This window comes from Limulus polyphemus, unplaced genomic scaffold, assembly GCF_000517525.1.
Source record: "Limulus polyphemus unplaced genomic scaffold, Limulus_polyphemus-2.1.2 Scaffold139, whole genome shotgun sequence".
NCBI classification, from domain to species: domain Eukaryota; kingdom Metazoa; phylum Arthropoda; class Merostomata; order Xiphosura; family Limulidae; genus Limulus; species Limulus polyphemus.
Window position 1 is genome coordinate 694,025 of NW_013665749.1, and position 25,270 is coordinate 719,294.

The 25,270-nt window shown below is 32.4% G+C and overlaps 2 protein-coding genes across 11 annotated transcripts in view; one reads left to right on the top strand and one right to left on the bottom strand.

Annotated features, from left to right (window-relative positions):
* Window positions 1-14,096, top strand: part of LOC106474484 (docking protein 5-like) — a 71,068-nt gene extending 56,972 nt beyond the window's left edge. For 5 of the 6 annotated variants that reach the window (XM_022379748.1, XM_022379779.1, XM_022379753.1 and 2 more), the window contains 5 exons: window positions 4,164-4,386; window positions 5,356-5,475; window positions 7,577-7,766; window positions 10,562-10,706; window positions 11,389-14,096. In XM_022379748.1, the coding sequence (XP_022235456.1) occupies window positions 4,164-4,386; window positions 5,356-5,475; window positions 7,577-7,766; window positions 10,562-10,706; window positions 11,389-11,586 (876 nt within the window). In that variant the 3' untranslated portion in view covers window positions 11,587-14,096. The remainder of the gene's footprint in view (window positions 1-4,163; window positions 4,387-5,355; window positions 5,476-7,576; window positions 7,767-10,561; window positions 10,707-11,388) is intronic. The other variant, XM_022379773.1, reaches the window with a different exon arrangement.
* A 1,280-nt stretch (window positions 14,097-15,376) lies between these two features.
* The window catches only part of LOC106474512 (E3 ubiquitin-protein ligase ZNRF1-like), a 27,595-nt gene continuing 17,701 nt past the window's right edge, over window positions 15,377-25,270 (bottom strand). For 3 of the 5 annotated variants that reach the window (XM_013935207.2, XM_022379794.1, XM_022379785.1), the window contains one exon: window positions 15,377-20,125. In XM_013935207.2, the coding sequence (XP_013790661.1) occupies window positions 20,068-20,125 (58 nt within the window). In that variant the 3' untranslated portion in view covers window positions 15,377-20,067. Of the gene's footprint in view, window positions 20,126-24,065; window positions 24,182-25,270 lie in introns of all 5 variants that reach the window. The other 2 variants (XR_002608969.1, XR_002608968.1) reach the window with 2 other exon arrangements.

Genomic DNA, 25,270 nt, shown 5'->3' on the forward strand with positions numbered 1-25,270 from the left:
AAGTTAAGTGAAATTGTGAATGTGCTAACCATGCAATAGCAAGTTAAGTGAAACTGTGAATGTGCTAACCATGCAATAGCAAGTTAAGTGAAACTGTGAATGTGCTAACCATGCAATAGCAAGTTAAGTGAAACTGTGAATGTGCTAACCATGCAATAGCAAGTTAAGTGAAATTGTGAATGTGCTAACCATGCAATAGCAAGTTAAGTGAAACTGTGAATGTGCTAACCATGCAATAGCAAGTTAAGTGAAACTGTGAAGTAATAAGTATTTAAACAAGCTATCTGTTTATAAACATTCTTTATTTATCCCTATGAGCATAGGTGAGGTTCAAAGTGTGTGTGTGCCATGATTTATTTTACAGAGTACCATTCAACATGGTGTTATGTACTTGCATCACAGTTAACAACTATTCATTTACCCTACAATATCGATATAACAACAGTTCATGATAGAGGAGAGTAAATACCAGATACAAAATAAAGGGATACCACAAAAAATGTAGATATGCATTTTGGAGGTTCTGTAAATGAAATACACAAAGTATTTTTATTATTCACATGAACATCACCTTATATCACAACTTGTCAGAGTCTGAACACAGTGAAATTGTCATTTCTCAGACATATCTTGAGTAAATACTTTTGTAATAATATAATATTTTTTTATGTATAAGAGACTTGTGCTATGTACTCGGATTTTTCCATATTCCACGTGGATGCCCTTAGTAAATTCAGAATTATAGTTCAAATTCCTTTTCCTATAGGGGGTTGATACAATGGACCAACCTCATGCAAATTTAGCTGTAAAGATAGCTAGTTCATAGTTTCTGAGTGGACTAGCTCAATGGATATGTTCAGTACATAGCTCAAAATTAATGGATGTATTCAATACATTGCTCAAAGAGATGATCAGAATTTTCTATATTCTAGCTATGGTAAGACATAGACCTACTCTTATTGCATAATATCAATGGCAGCCCTGAATTAATTTTTATACAAAACAAGTGTCAGGTGGCCAATCTTTGATCTTGTATGCACATGTTGGTGATGTGTGAAACTGTGTCCTCATTTAGCAGTATGTTTGTACAACAGCAGTGTGTGAAACATGCCAGGACCCCAACAGGCATTTGGGCATTTCCAAGACATTGAGGGCAACAGATTGCTAGGAGTTGGTAAAACAAGTTGTTATAGAAAGACTAAAAGCATCATGAAGTGTGGTTAGTAGAATGTGAATTTTTTTTCAGACCATTAATACACTAGGCCAGGGGTTCCCAAATTTTTTAGAATCGTGACCCACTATTCATGACCACCGCTTATGGCGACCCACTCAAATTTACTGGGCAAAAACATATGAAAGATTATAAAAAATATTATTTATTCATATTCACATATTTCAATTACATTTAAAAATACTCGCGTATTTTCAATAACATTTCCAGAACTTATAAATGCTATCTAATTGATTAATAATGAGGCGTGTGAGAAGGATGTGCTTGTTTCTTGTTACTGTCAAGAATGGCATTGAAACCAACATCAATGTGGGTTAGTTTCAGGCGTAAGGAATTTGACAATTGAAGTTTATTTTGGAATTTGTTTTTGATTCCTACCATTGCTGAAAATCCAACTTCACAATGAAGATGAGAAAGGGAGAAGTACCTTCAAAGCTTCAGTGGATAGGATTGGGTACAGTTTTTGAACAGACACCCAGAACTGTATCAGTTTTCTGCTGTTAAAGTTCATTTCTAACGAAGCGTCCTCAGATAAATCAAAAAGTTCTTCCTCAGCTTTTGTTGATATCCCACTCATTATGTTAGGCTGAAAGGGGTTCATAATCCATTTTTTCTCTTGGATATTTTTCATTTCTTCAAGGAAATAAAACTCAAAACTCTCTTTCAGCTTATTCAAGTGTTCAGATATCTCAATGATTATATCGTCATCAACTTTGGCTTCATTCTCCATTACAAAGGTTTGAAATGTTTCAAAACAGTCATAATTTCGGTTGTCAATACCGAGGTTTCATGAAAAAACTTGTTCTATGGAAAAACTAATTTTCTCATGAACTGCGAATATACTGATATCTTCTCCTCCTTGCAAGTACAAATTCAGTTCGTTTAGTTTTGAAAAAATATCTGCCAAATACGTGAGCCTCAGAACAAATTCCTCGTTGCGCAAATATCTCACAAAATTGCTTTTACCTTCCAAAAGTTAAAATTCTGCAATCAACTGATAAAACCAGCCTATAGCTAAAGTACTGTATGAATAGGTGAAAATTGATTTCCTTTTTACGAGGACGAATGATTAAATTGAGAGCATGATCAACCCTGATTCATTAAGCTTGTCAAAACAACTTACTGCTTGATACAACAACAGCCTGGCAATGAAAGCCCGAGTCTTGAACTATCTCGACAGACAGCGTTTAATCGAAGCTAATGCGTAATTCAAGTATAACTTTTTACAACCCACTAACATTCCGCTTGCGACCCATAGTTTGGGAAATGCTGCACTAGGCTAAAGACCTGGAGAGGTTAGACAAGTGATTCCTAAATGGTAGTCTATTGACCAGTGTCAGTCCATTGAAATATCCAGTAAAAAGAAAAAGAGGAAAATGAAAGAAGGAAAATAAAACTTGTTGTAAAAGATTAGATTGTATGAAATATATAATTTGTGTATGTTTTAAGAATATATGAAGTGTTGCTTCCTTCATAGTTCGTTGTAAAATAAGCGATCATCGTAACTATCACTTCAAAGATTTTTTGAAGAATCTAAACTATGAAACAACAGGCATACATACTCCTAATGCTCTGTAAACATTTTACAAAGATTTTCCTGCTAGGTGGAGTTAAAAAGGTTGGGAATGATTGGAGTAGACCATTATCAGAAACTGCAAGATGACAGCTATTTAACAACTTAGACTTGACACAGCTGATGGACTTTGGCTCCTCCAACTGAATTAATAGTACAGAGCATCATATCGGCATACAGATGGTCAGAAACAAGTTTTATAAGGGTTATGCCAGGTTACCAATGACATGTTTTGTCTAACTCATTGCTACGTAGCTTTTTTAGTGATGTCGGAAATATGCGAGTTGGTCAAGCAACATGTGAACAATGTCTTTTTCACAGACAAATTATGCTTCACGCTGCAGCAACATATGAGATGTCTACAAATTTGGAGAATGTATTGGGCTAGATCCACCCCTAGTTTTGGGGAGAAATTAGTAGGGATTGGACAGAAATCTGTATTTGTAGCTACACTAATCTTTATATGCTATAACATGGCACTATGTATGACGTATGATATAGGAATGCAGTCTTACAAAGATTAGTGTTGCCATATGCAGGTGCAGTTCATTGGAAGTTTCTTCAGATAAATGATAACATCCACCTACCCACCCATGTTGTTCAATCATCTAGTAACATCCTAGAAGAATGTACTGAGTGAAGGGACTGGCCAGCATCCTCACCAAACTTGAATCTGAACATGTATATTTTAGGAAGATACTTGACAGTACATGATTTATCTCCATGCATTGTTCACGAATTGGCAGCATCTATAGTAGAAGAATACGCCAATTACCCCAGCATCTTCTTGATTCACTTATATGAGTCGCCACATTGATGTACATCTTGCTTTAGTGTCCGAAATAGTCATAAACCTTATTATCAAATGTTTGTTAATTTATTGAGCTACTAAGTCTGTGCTACCAGTGAACATTTGTAGGCATAGATATTTATATATGAAATTATATGACTGGTTACATAACATTTATATTGCATAAAAAATAAACTTGGTTATGCCATTGGCATTATTTGGTAACAGTAATTGCACCTTATCATAGTAATCCCTAATAAAAAAATAGCATATCAACCAATACTATATCTTTCATATCCAATCTAACCTGAAAATCTCAGATTTGGGGTGAAAGGACTCACTGCCACTGGATATAGCAGATATAATGCAGTTGACATATTATATACACTTTCTTTAATTTCAGTCAGAAGATCTTATTAATAATAGGTAGAATATAGGAAACAGTACATATAAGCTATAAATTGACATTATACTACATTTGTACAGAAATTAGAAACTTGTTACTTTGCTATTTCCATTGATAGTTAAAAATATCTTTTAAAATTAGACTGATGATTATCCTACTGCAGATATGGCAACGACGATGGATTGTGTTACGCCGAACTTCCAGTAAAGGTACATGTCGCCTAGAAAAATATTTGGATGAAAAAACAGCATCTCATGGGGGTGTATTTAAAATGACAGTATTAAACGCTGTCACTAATGTCTGTCGGGTTACTACAAGTATCAGAAAGCATGCATTTTCTATCTGTTTTCAAGACTCTGCAACAAAATGTTTGTCTTGTGATTCTGGTGAGTGAAATGCTAAGGACTTTTTTGTCATTGCATTGTTCATATTTATAAGAATATACAAGTTAAATAAAGATTACTTGAAAAATGACTTTGAGAGTACATATAATTAACTTAAATTGTTTCATGTGTTATTGCTAACATTTATAGTTACTTTGTCAGAAATGATAAATGAGGTACAGCTAGTGAAGGTTAAAAGAAACCATTAAACCATATTTTTAAATATATATCTTAACAGACTGCATTATTATGTCTGTGACTTTGGAATATTTCCACATGAATGAAATATGTAACATTGCACATTCAAGAAAGTTTTTACTGTTTATCATGAATCAAAGTAATCATCAATTATGGATTTTGTTTAACATTTTAGTTGTTTTCTGTGCATACATCAGAGATAGGTTTTAATGAAAGTTCATTAGTAATTATTTGAATATCAAAACTAATTTGGGAATTTAACTAATTATAAGGCATTTTGAGGTGGGTTAACTGAACTTTTTTTAACTAGCTCTGAAATTTAATATGTATAAACGTTGGTCATAAGCTTGACATAATAAATCTGATGAAACTAATAACGTATTTTTTTATAGTCATTTGTACTTGCATGTTCATATAAACAATAGTTCTATATCAACAAGACATTTTTTAGCTGTGATGATACAAGGTACAGAATAATATTTAATACAGTATAAGATCCAGTACCTCTTGACAACAAGATGCTAATGTTAGATTTTATCTTGAGCAGGTAATGAAGGGGGAATTTTCAGTATTCCCAACTGCTCGGTGATCACTTTGTTTTTAGTCAGCTCGTAGTATGTTAGGTAGTGGGTTATTTTGAAGTAGTATTTAGTATATTGTTAATTCAATCTGTGATTAGACTAGCTTTCTGGTCAAATTAGTCAGTGTATCTAAAATTGTTTTCAGTGATAGAAGTGAAAAATGTGTCCATTGATATTTTGTACTAATACCTAGCAGACCTGGAAGCAGACACCTGGGTGAAACTGCTAGATCAAGAATGTATCTTATCCCAGACAGGCCTTGTCACTGGTGAACCTGATATTCTTAGCCCAGGAATCCAGAAGGAACTTCAAGGTAAATTAAACAGACGTTACACAACTAATAATTATATAATTTGCAAAAACATTAGTGTATTTTCATGTATCTTATTATACTAAAGCTTTACTAAAGAGAGAAACACACATCACATATTTGTTAAACCCATGCTAGTTAAAACCTCAAACTGTATTGACCTTATTCTTATTGTTTTAATACTTTATTAATAAAGTGAGCACCCTTTTTTAATTATATTAGTATATCACATGGATGAGAATTAGATTTTTGCCATTTTTGTTCAAACTGGGTGGAAAAAGGGTGTTAGGAGACAAAATATTAGTATTAGTTAGGCTTGATTCCAACCAAAATTGATATAGGATGCTCCTTTTAATTGGCTAATTTGATAGGCAACTGACCAATCACAAAACGTCTTTTGAAGCAGAAGGTATCTGAACACCTTGGAAATGAACAAACTCCTTACAGTGCATCAGGTAGACAATCGAAAAAGAATAAGCATAGAGGTGATAGGCTTTAAATATTTTGCTACTTGCCTTAGTGGTTTGCACTTTTTGCTCCTTTGCTTGGAATTACAGTACACATGCTAGAAATGTGTTGTCTTCATCGATGCAATCAAGGAAGTTCACTGCAAATGTCTTGTGCTTTGGTTTGTTATCTGGTTGCAGTGTCTGTACCAACTGAAGTTTGTAGGCATGCAGATGAAGTCATTTACGAATGACATGGAGCAAGGATGTGTTTGGCATGTTAAGTTCTCATGAAGCATGACAAAGCACTTTTCATGGGTTACACTGAAACAATTCATGTACTTATTCAATATGTTCATCACTGACAGAGGGCCTTCCAGCTTCCAACCACTGTAACACACTTGCCTGTCTCCAAGAGCTTCTCTCTCCACTCCCAGATAGTTTCAATGGTGTCTGTAATTATGCTGCACCACAGTCATTAATTTGGTCTGTGCAAGCTAAATGATGCGTTGAGCCTTTTCTTGCATGGTTGACATTTTACAGGGTAACACTACTTACTGGAGTGAAAAAACATGACAATAAAAACTGTTTGACTTGGCCTACAAAATGTTGAAAACTGCATGGTTGTATTTCCTAAGTTATTTAATTTTAAAATTTGTACCACCATGTATTGTTCTCAGTGCTTTGTATTTGAAAAAGGCATTAGGGTGAAAATTTTGTTCTCGGTGATACTCCTCCAGGAAAGTGATTAAGTCCCTTAAAATCCAAGTCTCCTCATGAAATGTTATATACTTGCTAAATCTTAGTTTGCACTATCAAAAAGAAAAGGTGCATATGTATTTTTTATTATTATTCTTGTGAGTAACAGATTTGTGATGAAACTAGTTATCTAATTTTTACTTTTTAATTATATTCAGTATCATGCATCAGATGTCTTGTGTTGAAATATTATTTCTGAATACTGTTATGCGGTGTTACTTTATCTTTTTAAGTTCCAGCTCTTTAGTCTCTTGAGAAAAATGCAATTTAAAATAACATCATAAACTTTCTTTAGGCATATAGTGTAGTTTGTGTATAATGTTACACCATAAATGTACTCATTTATCATTCTGTTCCTATGATAGCCATTCTATCTCGAGCTCCACTTTAGTGGCATAATTACATATTACCATCATAAGAATGAATCATACAAATTCAGAAAATAAAAATATATTCAATGATTAGCCCGCATTCTTTTTGACATAATGAATAACTTATTTTGTATAGTATCCTACAAGTGTTGAATTAGATAAAAAGATAAATAAATAATAATAATAGATGCATGGTAAACTAAAGAAAATTAGAAAAAAACCAAAAACTCTCCTTAATTTAAAATTAGGTATGTCAGAGTGTGTTAGCACAGGCGCATACTTAAAGAACAAAGCACTGTATTATACTTCTATAAAAAGTCTGGCTTTGTATCATTGTTAATCCTCCTCAACTCATTGCTGTTGAATCATTTAGGTATTTTGAATCATCCAGATACTTGGATACATATTATAATTAAAAAAAATTGTTTTTCTGATCTTTAATTATTCTGATTATAACTTGATTTAGTTTTATATGTGTGTGGAATCTGTATGTATGTTAAAAGTGTAACAAATCTCTGTCTGATACAGAACAGTTCCATGTATACCTTATGCCTACCCCTAAGCTTGATGTGTTTGGAGAGTGTTTGCTTCAAGTAACTCATGAGAATATCTACCTATGGGATGCAACAAATCCTCGTATTAAACTTGTTACGTGGCCTCTAACTGCCCTCAGGCGATATGGAAGTGACCCTACAAAATTTACTTTTGAAGCTGGAAGGTAGGTGGTTGTATAAAACCAAAAACTTATTAATCTTTAAACACACCTTTCTCATTTCAAAATACATGGTTAGATTTCTTCTGGTCACTCTCATTGTTACAGCCTATCATGGCCAGGGTGCTCGACTCGCAATCTGTGTGTCATGTGTTCGAATCCCCATCCCACCAAACATGTTAGTCCTTTCAGCCGTGAGGACGTTATAATATGTGACGGTCAATCCCACTATTTGTTGTTAAAATAGTAGCCCAAGAGTTGGTGGTGAGTGGTGATGACTAGCTGCCTTCCCTCTAGTCTTTCACTGCTAAATTAGGGACAGCTAGCCCTAATGTAGCTTTGTGCGAAATGCATAACAAACTCATTGTTAAAAAAATTATTGAATCTTAATGTAATTAAGACTTACTATGAAATTGTAGCACTACTTCAACATTTCCTGATTTAACTGGTGCACATCTAATTGTAGTGGCTTGAGATAAGTCAAATTCCAACAATGTTGAAGGCAAACTTGTAGAATTACTGGTATCCTTAGTGTATCTTTTTTCTTAATTTTGATGGATTGTAACTTCGAACAAGCAATGTAACAAAAAAATATAAACACACTTACTAGAAAATAAAACTATTTTTGACAATTACTATTTATGAACTGATCTTAATGCATTAGTAATGTGGCTTTAAAAACTACAGAAAATAGCAGAAGCTTTAATTAAATGAACTTTAAAGCTGTACAAGAAATACCAAATTTAGCATCAGAAAAGAAACTCAATATCTGCTACTTACTCCGTTTTATTGGATTTCATTTTTGATGCTAACTTTTTGAAATGTCATGAATTAATTTCTTAAACAGATACATTATGATGAAAGTTAACATTTTCTTAAATAGAAAATGTACTTCCAAAAATACTTTCCTCCTTTCACACTACATCTATTACTTGACTCCTAGGGTTTCCTTCCTTTGCCCATCTAAGCATTGGTCTGATTTTATTTTTCTCGCTTGCTCCAGTCTTTTATTCCCCACTTAATTGCCCTTGGCGATATCTGTCTTGTGACACTCTCCACCTATGTCAATGTGCCCTCTATCCTTGTACTGTTTATAAGCATCTGTCTTTCAGATAATATTGTCACTTCTTTAAGACTGATCCAATCTGCAGTCTCTATCACCAGTTCTTAGTGTGAGAAGTGGTAAGTATTATTGGAAATACATTCTTGATTTAAGAAAATTTTAACTTCCAAAACGTACTTTCCTTCTCTAACACTACAGCTAGAATCCCACAGTGATTAGGTGGAGGGGCTGGTGTGGGCATTATCAACACAGAATGCATCTGCATAGATCATGGGTGTGCCAGTAGAAGATTAGCACCCTAGTGGGGGAAACCTCACTACACCCAGAACAGGTATGCTCTTCATTGGAACCTAATTCATGTACTGCAGTTGGAATTTTATATGATCTGTCATCACTATTGGTCAGGCCCCAACCAGGTAGCTGAGGTTCCACTACTTGGGGTTGGAATTGTAGGGCCGTGGTCCCTGGATCCCATGTTTGTGGCTAGGGCATTTGGGCTGCAATATATATATATATATATACACACACACGCGCGCGCGCACACACACACACACACACACACACACACACACACACACACACGAATGGATCTGAACCTGTAGCTATAGAATGATTGTGTTCCGAGCCATGGGAATCGCAACAAGGTAAGCAACACCAAAGTGGATAAACCCTCTCCTCAACCTGAAGAAGTCCAAAAGGCAACACCCCAGACTTGGAATGACGGGATCCTGTATGCCATACACAACCTGAGGAAGCGGAACTCATCCATTCTGGAATTATGAACATTCATCCTCACTCCCCAACTGTGTGGGCAAGGTAAATTCTACTTGTCCCTGGAATTATTGGGAAGAATTAGAATAAACTGTTCTCAACCAAGGACCCAAGAAGGGACCACTCTGCATTCGGAATAACAAGGAGACAATGGACCCTCTTCCATGAACAAGGTACTGAACCAATATTGATAAAGTCAAACTCACTCCAACTGGATAGCCGAGCGTCAAATCTGAACCAGTTTTATAAGTAGGCACCTCCATAGGCTAGTGACTCTCCTACCAACATCTGGAAAAAAAACATCCAGGGTCCCGGGTAGGAGGGCTCCCGACTTTGCCCTCTTCTCCAAGAGTGGAGGAAGTTCATTCGAACACTCTGGAGGAATAACCTTTGTCCACCATCCCAGTGACTGGAAACTGATAGACCTGATTTGCTTCTGTGCCAGAAACAGTAATCTGGGAATTTATGCTGACTATCAGTTTGCCAAATGAAAATAAAATTATTTTATTTTTTTGTTTACAAAAATTAATTGGGTAACACTAAGAATGCTCAAAGTATCTTCAACAATCATAGTACAGAGAAACCTGTTAGTGAATACTTTGTCGAGAAAAAGTGATAATATAATCTAAATGAGGTACCAGGAAAGAGGGTGCAATGGGGTGGAGAGTGTTACAAGACAGATATTGTCAAGGGCAATTAAGTGGGGAATGTAAGACTGGAGCAAGAGAGAGAAAAAATCAGATCATTGCTTAGATGGGCAAAGGAAGAAAATCCTAGTAGTCGAGTAATAGCTGTAACATGAGAAGAGGTATGTTTTGGAATTTTGACTCTGCAGACTTTGAAGTTAAAATTATCAAGTTTCTAGAATATTTTATTTTGACTTACTGATGATGATGATATAAAGTTATGTGTAATATTAAGTTTTAAGAAAACTGTGTATACCTTATACTGCTTTACCCATTCCCAGGCACTGCTGTACAGGTGAGGGGCTGTTTGGTTTTTATACGTTGGAAGGAGAGAAAATTTACTGTAAAGTTCATCAGGCAACTTTAGCAATAGCTAGAGCTCATTACAAAGTGAAAAAACAAACAGATAAATCCACTTCTAACAAGGTATATATTCCTTTTGTTTAGAACATTTTTAACAGTATCCTTTACTGTTTTAAAAGAGTAGAATTTTTTGTTATATTAAAAAATTCTGTAACTGCTGTGGATTTCTGGTAAATTTTTCTCGCACTTGTTCTTTAAGTTTCAGATTCTTAAGACTAGGCATTTCATTGTCCTTTATAAGATTAACAGACTCAAAAACCTTTTAAATAGTATCCACTTTACTACTGACTCCAAATTTATCTAGTAGATAGAACTAATTATTGAAAAGAACATAAAAAAATAAATAAAAAAATAAGCTACGTATATTGATTAAACCGTAATACGCTACTCAAACTGAAAATAATTGTACTTACTTTTTAGTAGAAATGTTGAGTATGTTAATGTTTTACTTACTAAGTCAGTAGAGGGAGTTTACATCTTGAATTATTTTAACAATAATTAACCTGACCTTGAAGACTAGTGGCTTATGAAATATTTGATGTTTCATAATATTTTCATATAATTAAAAAGATGTCTATAAATATATGTTTACCTGTATTTTTAAGAATTTTTAGGTTAAAAAAAAAAAAAATAACTGATCCCACAGAGTTACAGTGAAAATGATTCAAGCCATGATTTATATAGTGACGTTCAATGATAAACTCTTTTGAATAACAAATTTGTTTTTCATGATTGTAATTCACAGGAACCACCACCTATAAAAAATGCAGCAGTATCTCATACTACACTCGCCATGGTTAATTCTTGTGAAGGTTTATCCTCACTTCCTATAAATAATCAAACAGAATCCTCAGTGGATAAGAATGTTGCAGCAGCACGTGTACCTTTGGCTGAAGCAGAAGAAACTAGAAATGGTCGTAAAAGTCTCTGGAGGAGAATCTAGTTTCAAGTTCTTCCTTTGCTACTACCTCCTAGTGTCATCTTCACTGACATTTGTTACATTACTATATGGACAGGCAAGAGTAATAAGACTGAACAGTTAGTGTAAACAAATGATTAACTATAGACCAGCATTCTTTGATGCACTCGCGGGGTTCCAAAGCTGATTTTTATATTTGAGATATTTTTGTAGCTACCTGGATTTAAATCTGAAGTTAGAAATGTTTAATTTCTATAGATCCAATTTTACATTTGTTTATAATTTTCAAACTTACTCGTAAGTGTAATGGAATATGTGAACATGTTTTCAATATAGATACCAATGTGATAAAAGTTTTTAATTTAAGAGAGAAAAATCCGTGTAAAAAAAAAAAATTGTATAATTTCTCTCATTAAAATGACCCACCTTTTATTATATGTGGTGTTAGGAATTTTATCTGAATATAGAATTTGTCATACTTAAGAAGAAAAAAAAATTTTCATGACCAGGCTTTGAATTTGATATTTACTTTAACAGCAAGTTGTCATTTGATATAGTAAACACAGAAGGATAAGAATATTTTGTTTGAGGCAGGTGAATAGTCATGTTTTATTTTTTCTATATGCAAATAACGTTTTTGGAAAATTAATTAGCCTGTCTTTGTTATGCAAAAGTCAACTAGATTCCAAAATTAAATGCATGTTTTGATGTACGTTACCTTGAAAAGAAAATGTGTGTATATACTTGTTATTCAAACCACAAAGTTCAGATGTGGTGATTGTATAAACATTAATATAGACCATGTAATGCAGATCTTTCTGAAATAAAAATGTCGCGAGCATTTTATATTTATGGCAAAGTTACTAAGGCTATCCACAGCTATCCCTAATTATGAATTACTGACAGAGGAAAAACAGCTAGTTGGCAGCACTCTACTATCCATTCTAAGGAATTAACTTGATACTTTTATAAAATACCCACATCTTAAAGTGGGGGGGACCATTTTTAGTATCTACCACAGGGTCAACTGGTGCCCCAAAGTCATAAGATTCCATGTTAACCCTAATATTACTAGCAGCTAACTCCATTTATTAGTGAGGTACAAACACTATTAATTTTATTTTAAATCAATATATATATATATATATATATTTTTTTTTACATGTAATTTGGCTTAGGCCATATGAATAGTCCTGTACATATAATTTGTGAAGAAACTGATCCACTACAATATACAAATGCTGAGAAATATAATATCAAATATGTTATACCATTATCCACTAAAGAGGTGTTAAATTTAATCATAGTTGGGTGAGTGTTCAGGTATAGGTTTTCACTAAGATCTCTGTAAAATAACACTATAACAGCAAGTAAAGGAAATGTTACACGGCTCTCGTATATGTTTGTCAGATCAATGACATAGTATGTGAACAATTTTATTTAATGTGCAAAAAAAACAAACATTAAACTATTTTAAACATGTTCAATCTATGTTTACATGTGGCTGAATGTTGTTCAGTTTCAGTCACTGCATGTATTATTTGGCAATGCTTTAATACTTTTTTCTTTACTAATACCCACCCTAAGTAATTTGAGATCACAGAATCTTTTTTAATGCTAGTTACATTAAAAGTTACGATACAAAATTTGTTTGTTCTTGATAACAATCTTAAAAGTTAATGAAATAGTGAAATTTACTTGATGTCAATGTTTATACAGTAGTGGGGCAAGGAATCATTTTTTCTTTCTTTGCTTTTAACTCTAACCATATTCTAAAATCATCACATTTACTTTTAAATTTGTTTCATTAGCTCTAAATTATATTACTTAAACTGAACATTTGTCTCTTAACAATACAATTTTTGAAAATAATAAACTTAATCAAGATTGTTCTCTTTCACACATTGTTCCATTCTTGGTTCATTTTCCAATATAACTTGTATAAAATGATAGTCTGTGACCTGACTTGTATATTTAATAATATATATATATATTTGTATAAAATATGTTACAGATGATACAAATTTAATATTGCTATATAATGAAAAGTTGTATGATAGCAGCGGTGGAGTTAATTATTTTCAGTTTTTTTCTACATGATTAATATTGCTTGGAAAAAGAAGTATATTAAATCTTATTATTGAAATATGTAAGGATCAAGGAAGTCTTTCCAGAAGAAGAAAATAAAATGCATTTAGAAAGAATCTTAAAATATGCCTATTACTTGAAACATATATTTAAACAGGCTATCTTTATTCCCGATTGTCTTGAAAAGAAGATCTTGCAAAATGTGTGTATATAGACTTCCAACCTCATGCTTATTCACACTTTTTGTTTGTACACATGAATGATCCCCAACAGATTCTTAATATAGATTTTCCATCATGGTATCATTGTAGTTAATATAAGCAGTAGGTTCATATTTATCATTTCAACAGCTAGGTTGAATTGGATAAAAACTAACTTTAGTTATGCATGTTTTACATGAGGCTTCAACATTAACTTTGCTGTACACATGGATGGAAATATCAAAATAAATGTGTATCTTTTGGTATGTGTGTGTGTGTTTGTATTTTTTTTATTTGTGTCATTTGCAGATTTTTTTTTAATCATACAAAATGTAGCCTTTTTTTTTTCTCAAGAAAATTTTGAATTCTAATAGGTTGTTTATTGGGGTTCAAATTACTGGAGTTAATAAATTGATTAAATTTATTACTGATTTATTTCACACTTCAACTAACAAGTAAGAAAATGTGGAAGGTAACATTTCTGTTAAAAATTCTCTCCCAAAATCAGACTGATATAAAAGTGAATAATAGAATATCTCAACATCAAAATGAATTTTTGTAATTTTTACACACACACACACACACACACACACACACTATATATATATATATTTCTTAGCTGGATCCTTCAGTGCTGTGCTAAAACTGCTTACATATGTTATGTTGGGGCATGTTCACTAATAACACTGAAATACTAATTTGAGCCAAGAATTTATGTATGACACAAATACACTTGCATGCTTAAACACAGGCTGATTCACTTATGTGATTAGTATCAAGGGTGATTTTTATACTATAACTTGTGGGTATGAATTGGCTGTTTTTGAATGTGTTGTCACACTCACCTGGATGATTAACAAACACCTTGTAAAGTTTGATTGATTGACGTCTTGAATTTCGCACAAAGCTACAAAAAAAAAACTACATAGTAGTCCATAATTTTGAATTTACGGACTAAAGGGAAAGAGCTAGTCAATAACAACCACTGCCAATTCTTGAGCCACTCTTGTCTAACTAAATAGTGGGATTTGACCATCACTTATAAAACACACATGGCTCCAAAGTATGCAGCATGTTTTTTAGTCAAGTGGATGCAAACCATGAATCTTCGGATTCACAGTACTACCATGTTAATCACTATACCATACCCAGACTCCTTCATAAAGCATTTAGTGATTCATTCTGAATTGCAGATATGTATTCATTCAGATGATAAATAATATTAAGTTTAAATGTTACTTTTAATTCAAAATTTGTTTAACACAGTATTGACAATTATAATTGTTCTAAACTCAACTAATAAAGCTATGAGCATGTGACCCAGTCTTTAATGTCACCATAGTTAAAAAGAAGCATAACTTTTTCATGTGTCTACATTAGATTAAAATAGCTTAGTCATCAAAAATGTTTACTGGTAAAATTGTATGGTTTTTTTTAGATCTATTTTCACAGTGTAAAAAGCGGCATTTACTCCTGACAGATCAAAATACTCGTGTTGTACAGGTATAAGCATTCAGGCAGCTGTATAAAACAACTAACATTTTTCTTTTTATTGAGTGATGATTTGACACTTTTATATCATATCTATTCATACAGTACTAAAAAATTTTGATCAAATGTCATTTGTCCACAATCAAATATACCATAACCCCAATTACCCAAGAATACGAGTAATAATCAAATTAAGAAAACAAGTGAAAACTAAAATCACACGTGACATTTTTTTTTTTACCTCATAATTAGGCCTTTATGAATTTTGAATAAGTAAGCATGATTTTAACCAATTTTATTAGACCTAAAAAACCTCACTGCTTGCCAGTTTAGGCATTTTAGACCACTACAACAAACTATACAATATCTTGTACACAGTTAATGTTAAAATGTGATATTAAAGACAGCCTAAAGTTACACTGGCTAAAACAACACAGTTGGCAACATCAACAATATAGTTTTGATACAGTCATACAACAATAAAGTATATCACAGAAAAAAAAATTATAATAAAATATGAACTGGAATTTTTTACATGAAAGTAAATTATATGCATTTTTTATAGTAACAATTTTCAGCATTCTGTTAAAAAAGTTTACATATGTATTGAATACAGCAGCAGGCATTTCGTAATTCCACTAAGTTTAATGGTGAAACACCAAAGCTATCCAATATTATAGTGTTTGAGTGTGCTTTTAACTGTTTTACAACAGCTTAATTCAATTTTACCACACAACCTGACCAGTTAAATGAACAACTAATGTTTGCTTTTGCTCTTCTCTATTTTACTATCATTTCCAAAGCTCTAACTAAATAAAAACATAAGGTCTATTCAGATTAATGTAAATCCTAAAACATCCAATATTTTTCTGCATGAAAAATAAAGTGATACAAAAAACTACTGGTGTTAGGAACCCAGCATGACCACTTATTCAACTTTCTAATTGAAAAATAGAATGCTTCCAAATGCCAGTAAAGGCATCACCTCAAACTGTACTTCAAAAACTTATTTTCCCCTATCTTTGTATTCATTTGTAAAACTTTAAACACCAACTCAGTCCATGAAATTCCACAAATTACTTACTCAACAAAATGACAACTATATGGATGAAAACTATTTTTATCACTCAAAAGGTCAATGGTAATTACAAAGGCCAATATTGAAAACTTACTATTTTTTACTTAGAGCTATGGTCTATGTTAATAGTATCAGCATTTACCTGATCAATGTACATAATTTCATGTTTTCATAAGTTTATTCATAGATTAGAATGAGCTTAAAAATCTATAAAAAACACAACTAATGAAATGGGTATAATACAATTGTTTCAAAACCAACAAGATCATTTTTAATCACTCACTATTTAGCACCTTACGCTAGGCAACATCCTGTTGTAAGATTATTATGCTTACCATCTTAAAATTATGTTCTGAGTATACTATATTTAACAAAACCTTTATATAACATGCATTAATAATTTCAGTATATTCCATTGTGTGTGTGTATTATTTATTGCCCCTTAAGCAAATTAGAACAATGGAATCAGGATAAAGATAGTCAAGATTTGTATGGTGTAAACCATTAATTGCAGCTTAATTGAAGTTCCCTTAGTTCCACAGTACTCACTCACTCCACAATTTACTCAAAATGGGACCTAATCGTTTCTGGAGTTTTTTCAGTTATTTTTCATCAACAAAGCAGTTTTTCAGAAATAAAGGCGCATTCATAAAACAAAGCTCACTACCCAAAATGCGACTTCAAATTTCAACATCCACTACTTAACCTTATCACAACTATGAACTTTCCACACTTTCCTCTTATTAAAGCAAGAACCATAAAACTACTGCTCAATTAATTCACTAAATATTTTCACAAAACAAAAGCAGCCTTGAAAACAGCAAAAAAAGAAAGAAAAGGGAATATAATACATCTCAAATTCCACTATAATAATATGAGTTTTTAAGCGAGCACATGATACAATGTACAAGTAGGGTTAAAATTTTATCCCAACACTAGAGCTGTAACAAAGTGTAGATTTTGACCTTCGAAAGTTTGGAACACATTATCGTATGAAAGTCTGAACCTTCAATAGTACTAATTTTCATAATATACTGATGATGGGACCACAACTACTAGTTGTGAAAACCTTTTATTTTACATGTAATTTATATAAATGAAATGAAATAAAATTGTCACAAGCAGTTTAAAAATACATTATATAGAACAGTAATCAAGTTTCTATATCTTACATAAAAAATGCACGTTGTCAATGTACACATATTTTACACTACGTGCAATAGTCATATAGCTACATCCAGTAATCTTGCATTGCTAAAATACTTCTTTGTGTCCAGTTATAAGAACTACAGATTTTCTAAGCAAACTTTATTTAACAGTAACCATTCCAAGGAGGTAAACAGTCATAGTCTTTTAAACACAAAAATATTCATTAATTAAACAGACCTAATAAACATAATAACAAATGAACAGCAAAACAGAACTGAGTAACACTAACAGTTAGATTAGAAAATAAATATGGAGCTTCAACTATAGCACAACATTACAAAAGAGAGTGTTACTATTATTATTCACATACTGTTTTAAATAACATTATTTATTGATTAAATATATGTCTTGGGAAGAGGGAAGTGTAGAGTTACACTAGTACTCCTTTTTTCAACATTAAAATTATGAGTATTAAAATATATTTTGTGTTTCATACTTTATTTTAACATTACACTTCCCTTATGTCTTGTACACTAGGTATTCAGTATATTTTACTGAAGCAATACAGCCACTAAACACAGACCCCCTGTACTTCAACAAAATAGTCTGCTCTAATGTATGGTACGAGCTGCTACTTTGGTAGTGTTTTTTTTTTATATAAAAAAAAATTATCAATATACAAATCAAAAGGATCAAATTTTCCCATGAGTGATCACTAATCACGCACTGTTAAACAGTTTTGTCAACAACAGAAAAAATAACTGACAATGCTTGCATGCCACCTGATTAAACTTAGAAATTTTAGGATTATCTCTGAATTCCTGGCTATCAAATGAGCCTTTAAACACAACTAACACAAATAACAAAACCTTCTTCTCTTATACATAGCATACATAAGTCTTACTGTACAGTCACACAGCTGATAAACAAATAGGTTTTAAACTTTGTAATTCTTCTAAGATGTTTTTTTTTTATGTGAAAGTCCTTAGCAGCTATTAGATTTTGTAGAAATTTCAAGTAACTATTTAAAAATATATGTTATAATTTATAAATATAATTTGATTAAAAATTATTAAGTAGCAAATGTTATATATTAATATAACATACTTTTCAACAATGGCAGCAATCCATCATCCACAGTTTGTCTTTTTTAAATAATTTGTTGAATTTACTCTCTCTTGTGACAATATATTTTGGACTGAAAACAATTACTACAAATTAGACCTAACTGACTCTGTTCTATCATTATTACCCATTGGTTTATACAGATATACTTGGAGGGATTTTATTATAACACTGTCTTAAAACTAAATTAATAGTGAAAGTGAACATTTTAAATTATTATTTTATTACAAGTTACAGCTTTTACAGTAAGGAAAATCTGTTTTTAGAACAGGTATGGTGTTTTGATCACTGGTACAATCATTTTCTAAAAATAAATCTTCCTTACTGTAACTTAATCATTAAGTAAACTCAAAATGAGACAATTTTAAATTATTGTTAAATCCTTTACATAAATTAATGTAAAAAGCTTAAGTTATATATGTTTACTTAAAGCAACTTTAGACCAAGTTAACAGTTATATTCTTGCACAACTATCCAAAGCAAAAATGTTTGTTAAAAAATACTTATTATTTTTTCTTTTACAAAAAAACTACCACATATAAAACAAGCATTAATCTATACAAAAACAGTTTTGTTTATTCTTATTCTCACCACAACTCAGAGTTAAAAATCAGAATTAATATTTAGTATTAAGTTATAATTTCTACTACTGTACACTAAAGGTAATGTTGGTTATATGTTATCAAAATAGTTCATGAGTGAATACGTATTAAGATTCTTTTAAAATCATTCCTACATACACAATAACAGGAAAATTCTGCAACTTTTATTACATCATCATCCTGCTGAATTTTTAATTACTTTTAATTACAAAACTGTAATGCTAAACTAAAAATAAATTATAAAAATAGCAAACAGCAGTATATGACTACAAAGTATAAAACCTGTTGAAGCAAAAGCTGTACAAGGACAACAGTTTTTTCCTTTCATCCTGAGGTAGCCTATAAAAACTCTCAAACTGATTCTAGTCCAAGTAGCAAGATGATTGAAAACAATACCTATTTGGCACCTTAAAAGGACATACAAGACTAGTTAAATTTAACTCCATAGATAACTCTAACCTTAAAACATTTTCTAAAAGAGCTTGAAATGAAGTGGCTTTTACACTTTTCAGTATTATAAAAGGCACAGCATCCAAAGCAGTATTTTTTGTTCATTGTTTTCAAAGATAAAGAATAAGAGATCAGTATCAAGAAGCTGGCAGTACGAAGAAACTGCCACAAGTAATATTGAAGATTTTACATAATAGCCAGTCATTTAAAAAAATCAAACAATATCACCAAGTCTATTCCTTATAAACACTCTTAACATTACCTTCAAAAGTAACAACTTTGTCCAAACTAGTTTTGAAAGATCTCCTAGTGTTCATAAACATCAGTCATTGGGATGCTCAGGACAAGACCTGTTGACTTGGAACCAGTTGTCAATACATCTGTAAAAAAAGTAGTTACAATAGACTTTTTCAAAAAAGATAAAAATATGTTTCAACTTATTAATATATAAATGAAAATCTGGGTATTACATAAGCATGTTTTTGCAAAGAAGATAAATGAAGTTATGTTTTTGTCATTCTATTTTGTTGGCTGTTTCAAGTTTTGTTAATCACAACTTTTAGTAATACAGTAGTCCCTCTTACATACAACCAACCTATCTGCCATGATAAAAAAAGTAGTATCTGACAGGAAATTGTTATTCAAAGAATCAACAACCAGATAACGACCGAGTTCAAGCTGTGCCAGTCGCTATTGCTAAGTCTTGAGTATAAGGTTTTGAGTATAATGACATAGCAAATTCATATAACAATACTTATGATGGATAACAGTTCAATAAGGATAACTTAAAATTGTTTTGTTTGTGTTTTATGTATCAACTTTCCAGAAATGGGAATGTTGTTAGCTCTAGCATCACAGAACTAATCAAACACTAGCTTGTAAATTTGTGATTTGCAGTTCTATATGCACTTTGATGACTTTCACGTTTGAATTAGAACTGCTTTTTCATAACTCCATGATTTTACATTTATTGGCAACAATTGATTGAATTAGCATTTTGCCAACCAGCATTTCAGCAGCAATATGAACACATCTGGCACTCTTTTCATGCATTTTGATGACAATATGAACATTTTTTCCAGCCTTCATATTCATTTTCATTGTTCAGTGTGATATCTAATCACTCACCTGTTGCAGACATCAACAAACTACAGTCGAATCATCACCAATTCAGATTATAGTACATACATGCAAGTGTAAAATCAAATAAATGAATACACAACAAACACAAAGTTTATAAAAAGGTTTTTAATAAAAGTCGCTATAGAAAGGTCGTTATCCAATCTTCTGCCCCAAAATCATGGCTTTATGTCATATCTGTCAAGAAATTGTTTGTTGGAGGTCAGATCAATGTAAAACCATTCCATGCACAGAAAAAAAAAAGTCATATTTAAAATGAAGTCATTATTGGGAGGGGTCGTATCTACCAGGGACTACTGTAATGTGGTCATAGAAAAACAAGATATTTCATTTAACTATTCTTTTATTGCTGTTTGGTGATGAGAGAAAAAGTTACTAAGATGCATAAAAAACCTGCTTTATCATATGATTTCTTTAATGCTAGTGAACTTTCAGGAGAATTCTGGGATCAGAATTCTTAATGGTAAAAAAATAGTAAAAAAAAAAAGAATCAATAATAAAGGGTCAATAAATCAAAACTGATCATGTTTTTTCATACCTATATATAAAACAATATTTCAAAGCAATAAGGTAAAACATTTTATGGTGTATTACCCGAAACTTTTTTGTTATAATGTTATTTATGGTTTCACATAAAAAATATTTTTTGTGACATCGCCTTTCTTCATTCATCCTTTAATAGCATTCAAAAAATGCTTGTGCAACATTTTTAGGTATACTGCTCTGAGTTAATGTAATTTATTCACTTGATATATTCACACACACATACATGCATTATGGAAGTCCTTATTTGCAGGTAAAATTTCATGTTAAAAATTCTAAAGTTCCCACATTCACACCCTCTAATCTTGTTGCAAAGTACAAAAAATAAATAAATTCAAACTTCATTCATTTTGGACCATATTTAGAGGTTGCTCAATGAGTTTAAGTTTTAGGCTGTAGTGTCCTGGTACCGTATGTACTATGTGATATAAAAACATATTTGTTATGTATTATAAACTATATATTTAAAGTAAATTTTTATTTTATTACAAGTACAATAGTATAATTACAAAAATATTTGATTCTTATATGATACTGGTGTGGTTAGTCACTTTGCACATTGTTATTGTTTCCTTTTTTTTGCTGTTAGGAAAGCATTTTTTATGATCCTGCACAACTTGAAGGAGGAATTCTCTCTGTTCTTCTTTCTTTGTTATGATTCATTACATACCTCAATAATGGCCACATCCCTTTTAGCAATGTCATTTACCACACTGAAACGTTAAACTGTCTGTAGTACTTCCCTGTAGTCATTTCTGAGTTCCCATGGCTTGGGGTCATAATCCAGATGGAACTTCAAGGCACCAGAAGAAGTCTGTTGTGTTTTTTGTGACAAAACCTTAACTGAAATGTCCTTAGACTTCCTAATATTGAGCTGGATGTGTTTTGGAGGTTCATCCATGCCTTCCTTCTCATTTTGTCCCCGTGGATATAGTTGAATGAAAAAATGCTAAACCAATGAGTTCGTGATTGAGATACCATAGATGTTCAGAAAATGTTTGAAAGGCAGATTCTGAAAGAGCAAAATTCTACTTTTTATACTTAACAAGATCAGTGCGAATAGCAGAAATAGAATCAAAATCAGTGAACTATATCCTAAAATAGAATTAAACATCAAGGATGCAAATGTTACAGAGTACTCTTTCTTCATGGCCAGTGAGCTAAAATTATACCATAAATATCCAGATCTTGAAGGCATACAATGTCTTGGCTATCCATCATGCATGATGCAGTGCTCCTGGTACTATAAATTGCACTCCACAAAAAGAGATGTTGCCAAGGAAGGATATGGCTAGCTCAAGAAGCTCTTGATAATCATCCCTAGGATGGCTCACCTGAAGTTGTCTTGTAGCAAACACAATGACACTGTCCTTAACTTCTTCTATGCCTTCTACTTCTTCATCATGGTCAGCTGCAGTTTTAAACCTGGACTGGTCCAGTATTCCCAAGATTGCTGCAACTGATTGAAAAATGCAATATCTGGACAAGAGAAAAGCCCTATACAGTCTTTGAAAACACATGCCAGGACATGTTATAAGATATGATGCCAGAATGCCAAACAGAGAAGGTTCTTGTTTAATCTTTGTTTCTACTTCTCTATTTCTGTGACCAATGTTGCTTTATGTTGTGTCAAAGGAAACTGCCTTTACAAGATCAATGACTCACCATTCTTCCAGCAAACGTGCCACAGCAGAAGCTTGAGCCTCTCCAGTGTTAGAAACCAGTTTTGCAACATCTAGGAGTTGGTTTACTCCTGCCCAAGACATGATCACTGGCAGAAAATCCTCTTATTTTCCTTGTAATATCCTTAAGGAGCTTGTATCCCAGTGAACTACAAGTGAGACTGTTGGCTGGAACTGTTCCTTTAAGTTTTTGTTAAGTTCTTTACGGAAACAATGTCAAAATTTTTTGGTTGAGGAATGGCTGCTCATTAGCTCCTGCACCTCATGACCAAGAATGAGAGCTGTGGCAGCAAGGATAAATGTTGCCTTTCTGTTACTCAACTTGATTCTGTCCACAGCTGCTGCTAAATTGGGAGTAATAATATTTCTTCATGTCCTCTTCTTAGGTTTAGATGATGATAATTCTTCAACTGTTCCTCTATCCCCATCACTGTTATTGGTACTATGTCCACCAATCTCATCATCACTGCTGTGGGATGATTCCCAACAACTTACAGTTTGTTCAAGGTCTACTTTTCCTGCTATGCATGTTATTTCCTGTATCACATTTGCCTCATTTCTTTTCTCAGCCCTTGATTCCTTTAAGGTAAAGACCTTATCTACCTGCCTCATACACCCAAAATGTTCTCTAACCTTTTGAGCATGTAGCAAATCCTTGTCTTCTGGGATCTTGATTAGGATCAGGGAATCCCTATGAGTGATGTCATAAAGGTCATCCAGATTATTGATAAACTCAGCTTAATTAGCTTGCTTTGTTCCAGTTTTTAATTTAAATTTTTCTTTAGTTTTGCCAATTTTTCAAAAAGCTTCTCTAGTTTGATAATGATATTTCAGACGAATTGGAATTCGAGCCTTGTTCCAAAAAGCTGCAGCCGCCTTGATCACAACCTTTGAGCTTTCATGAACTGTCTTCTTTAACGTTTTGTGATGATAGAAAAACACACATAGCACTTACCTATTTGAAGGTAATTTGCTTCCTGTTAGTTCAGTTTTCCTGAACCAAGCAACCAAAGTGTAGTCTCACTTCTTGTTGCAGTATTCATTAGCAATGACATGTCAATATAGTGTCAGCTGAAATGATACAGAATAATCTGCTAAAGTGCTTATATACTGTTAAAGAAATTCTAGAAACTACTGCATGTCATATAGAATATTCCAGAAGTAAATACTGACAGCATGAATGAATTATGTATATACAGAATGTTCAAGAACATTCTGAATAATGCAAAATATTCTTGTATATTCCAAAATTGCATACAATATTTCAGAATATGCTAAAATATTCCATAATAATATGATAAAGCATTCCAGAATAATCTAGAGCCTTCCAGAATTACTTAGAATAATCTGGAAATTTTAGAATATTCAAAATATGCAGATACAAAGCAAGCTACAAGGTAAAATTTCAATTTCTATGAGCAACCTCTAAATGTTATTCAATATGGATAAAATTTGGTGTGAATTACTTATTTCTTTTACTGGAACATAATGAGAGGAAGAGAGTATTGTAATGCAAAACTTCAAAAATAAGGACCACCCTAATATATATTCAGCACACATTTTACAAGCACCTTTATTTGGAATAAATCTTGGGATTCTCTAGCATTCAATGCTTTGGTTTTTCTAGGATGACATGGAAGGACACCTCTTCTACAAGTGAAAGTATAACATTGGAGAAGTAAAACACTGAATGTCAGAGAAGCTGCAGGATTTATCCCAAACTTACATGGAAGTTAACATTTTCCTAAACTAAAAATGTATTTCCAATAATATTTACCTACACTGACACCTTAGCTATTCCTCAACATTGGCTTTGCCTATCTAAGCATTGGTCTCGCATGCTCCAGTCTTTTATACCCCACTTAAATGCCCTTGGCAATATCTAATTTGCAAATCCCTCCACCCACATCAGTGCACCTTCCATCCTGATACTATATAGGCCACTTCCCTCAGATAATGTAATCACTTTTTCATGACAAAGTGTTGGTCACGGTTTTTTCTAACGAACTGCTGTGATTCGTTCCACTATGGATTGTGATTTTCGTGTTGCCTTGCATATTTCTGTATAATTATAATTTCTTTAAAAAACAACAACAATGGACATGATGTATTACCTTTGTCAACACAGCAGTTAATCCGACCTCACCTATTCCTACTTTG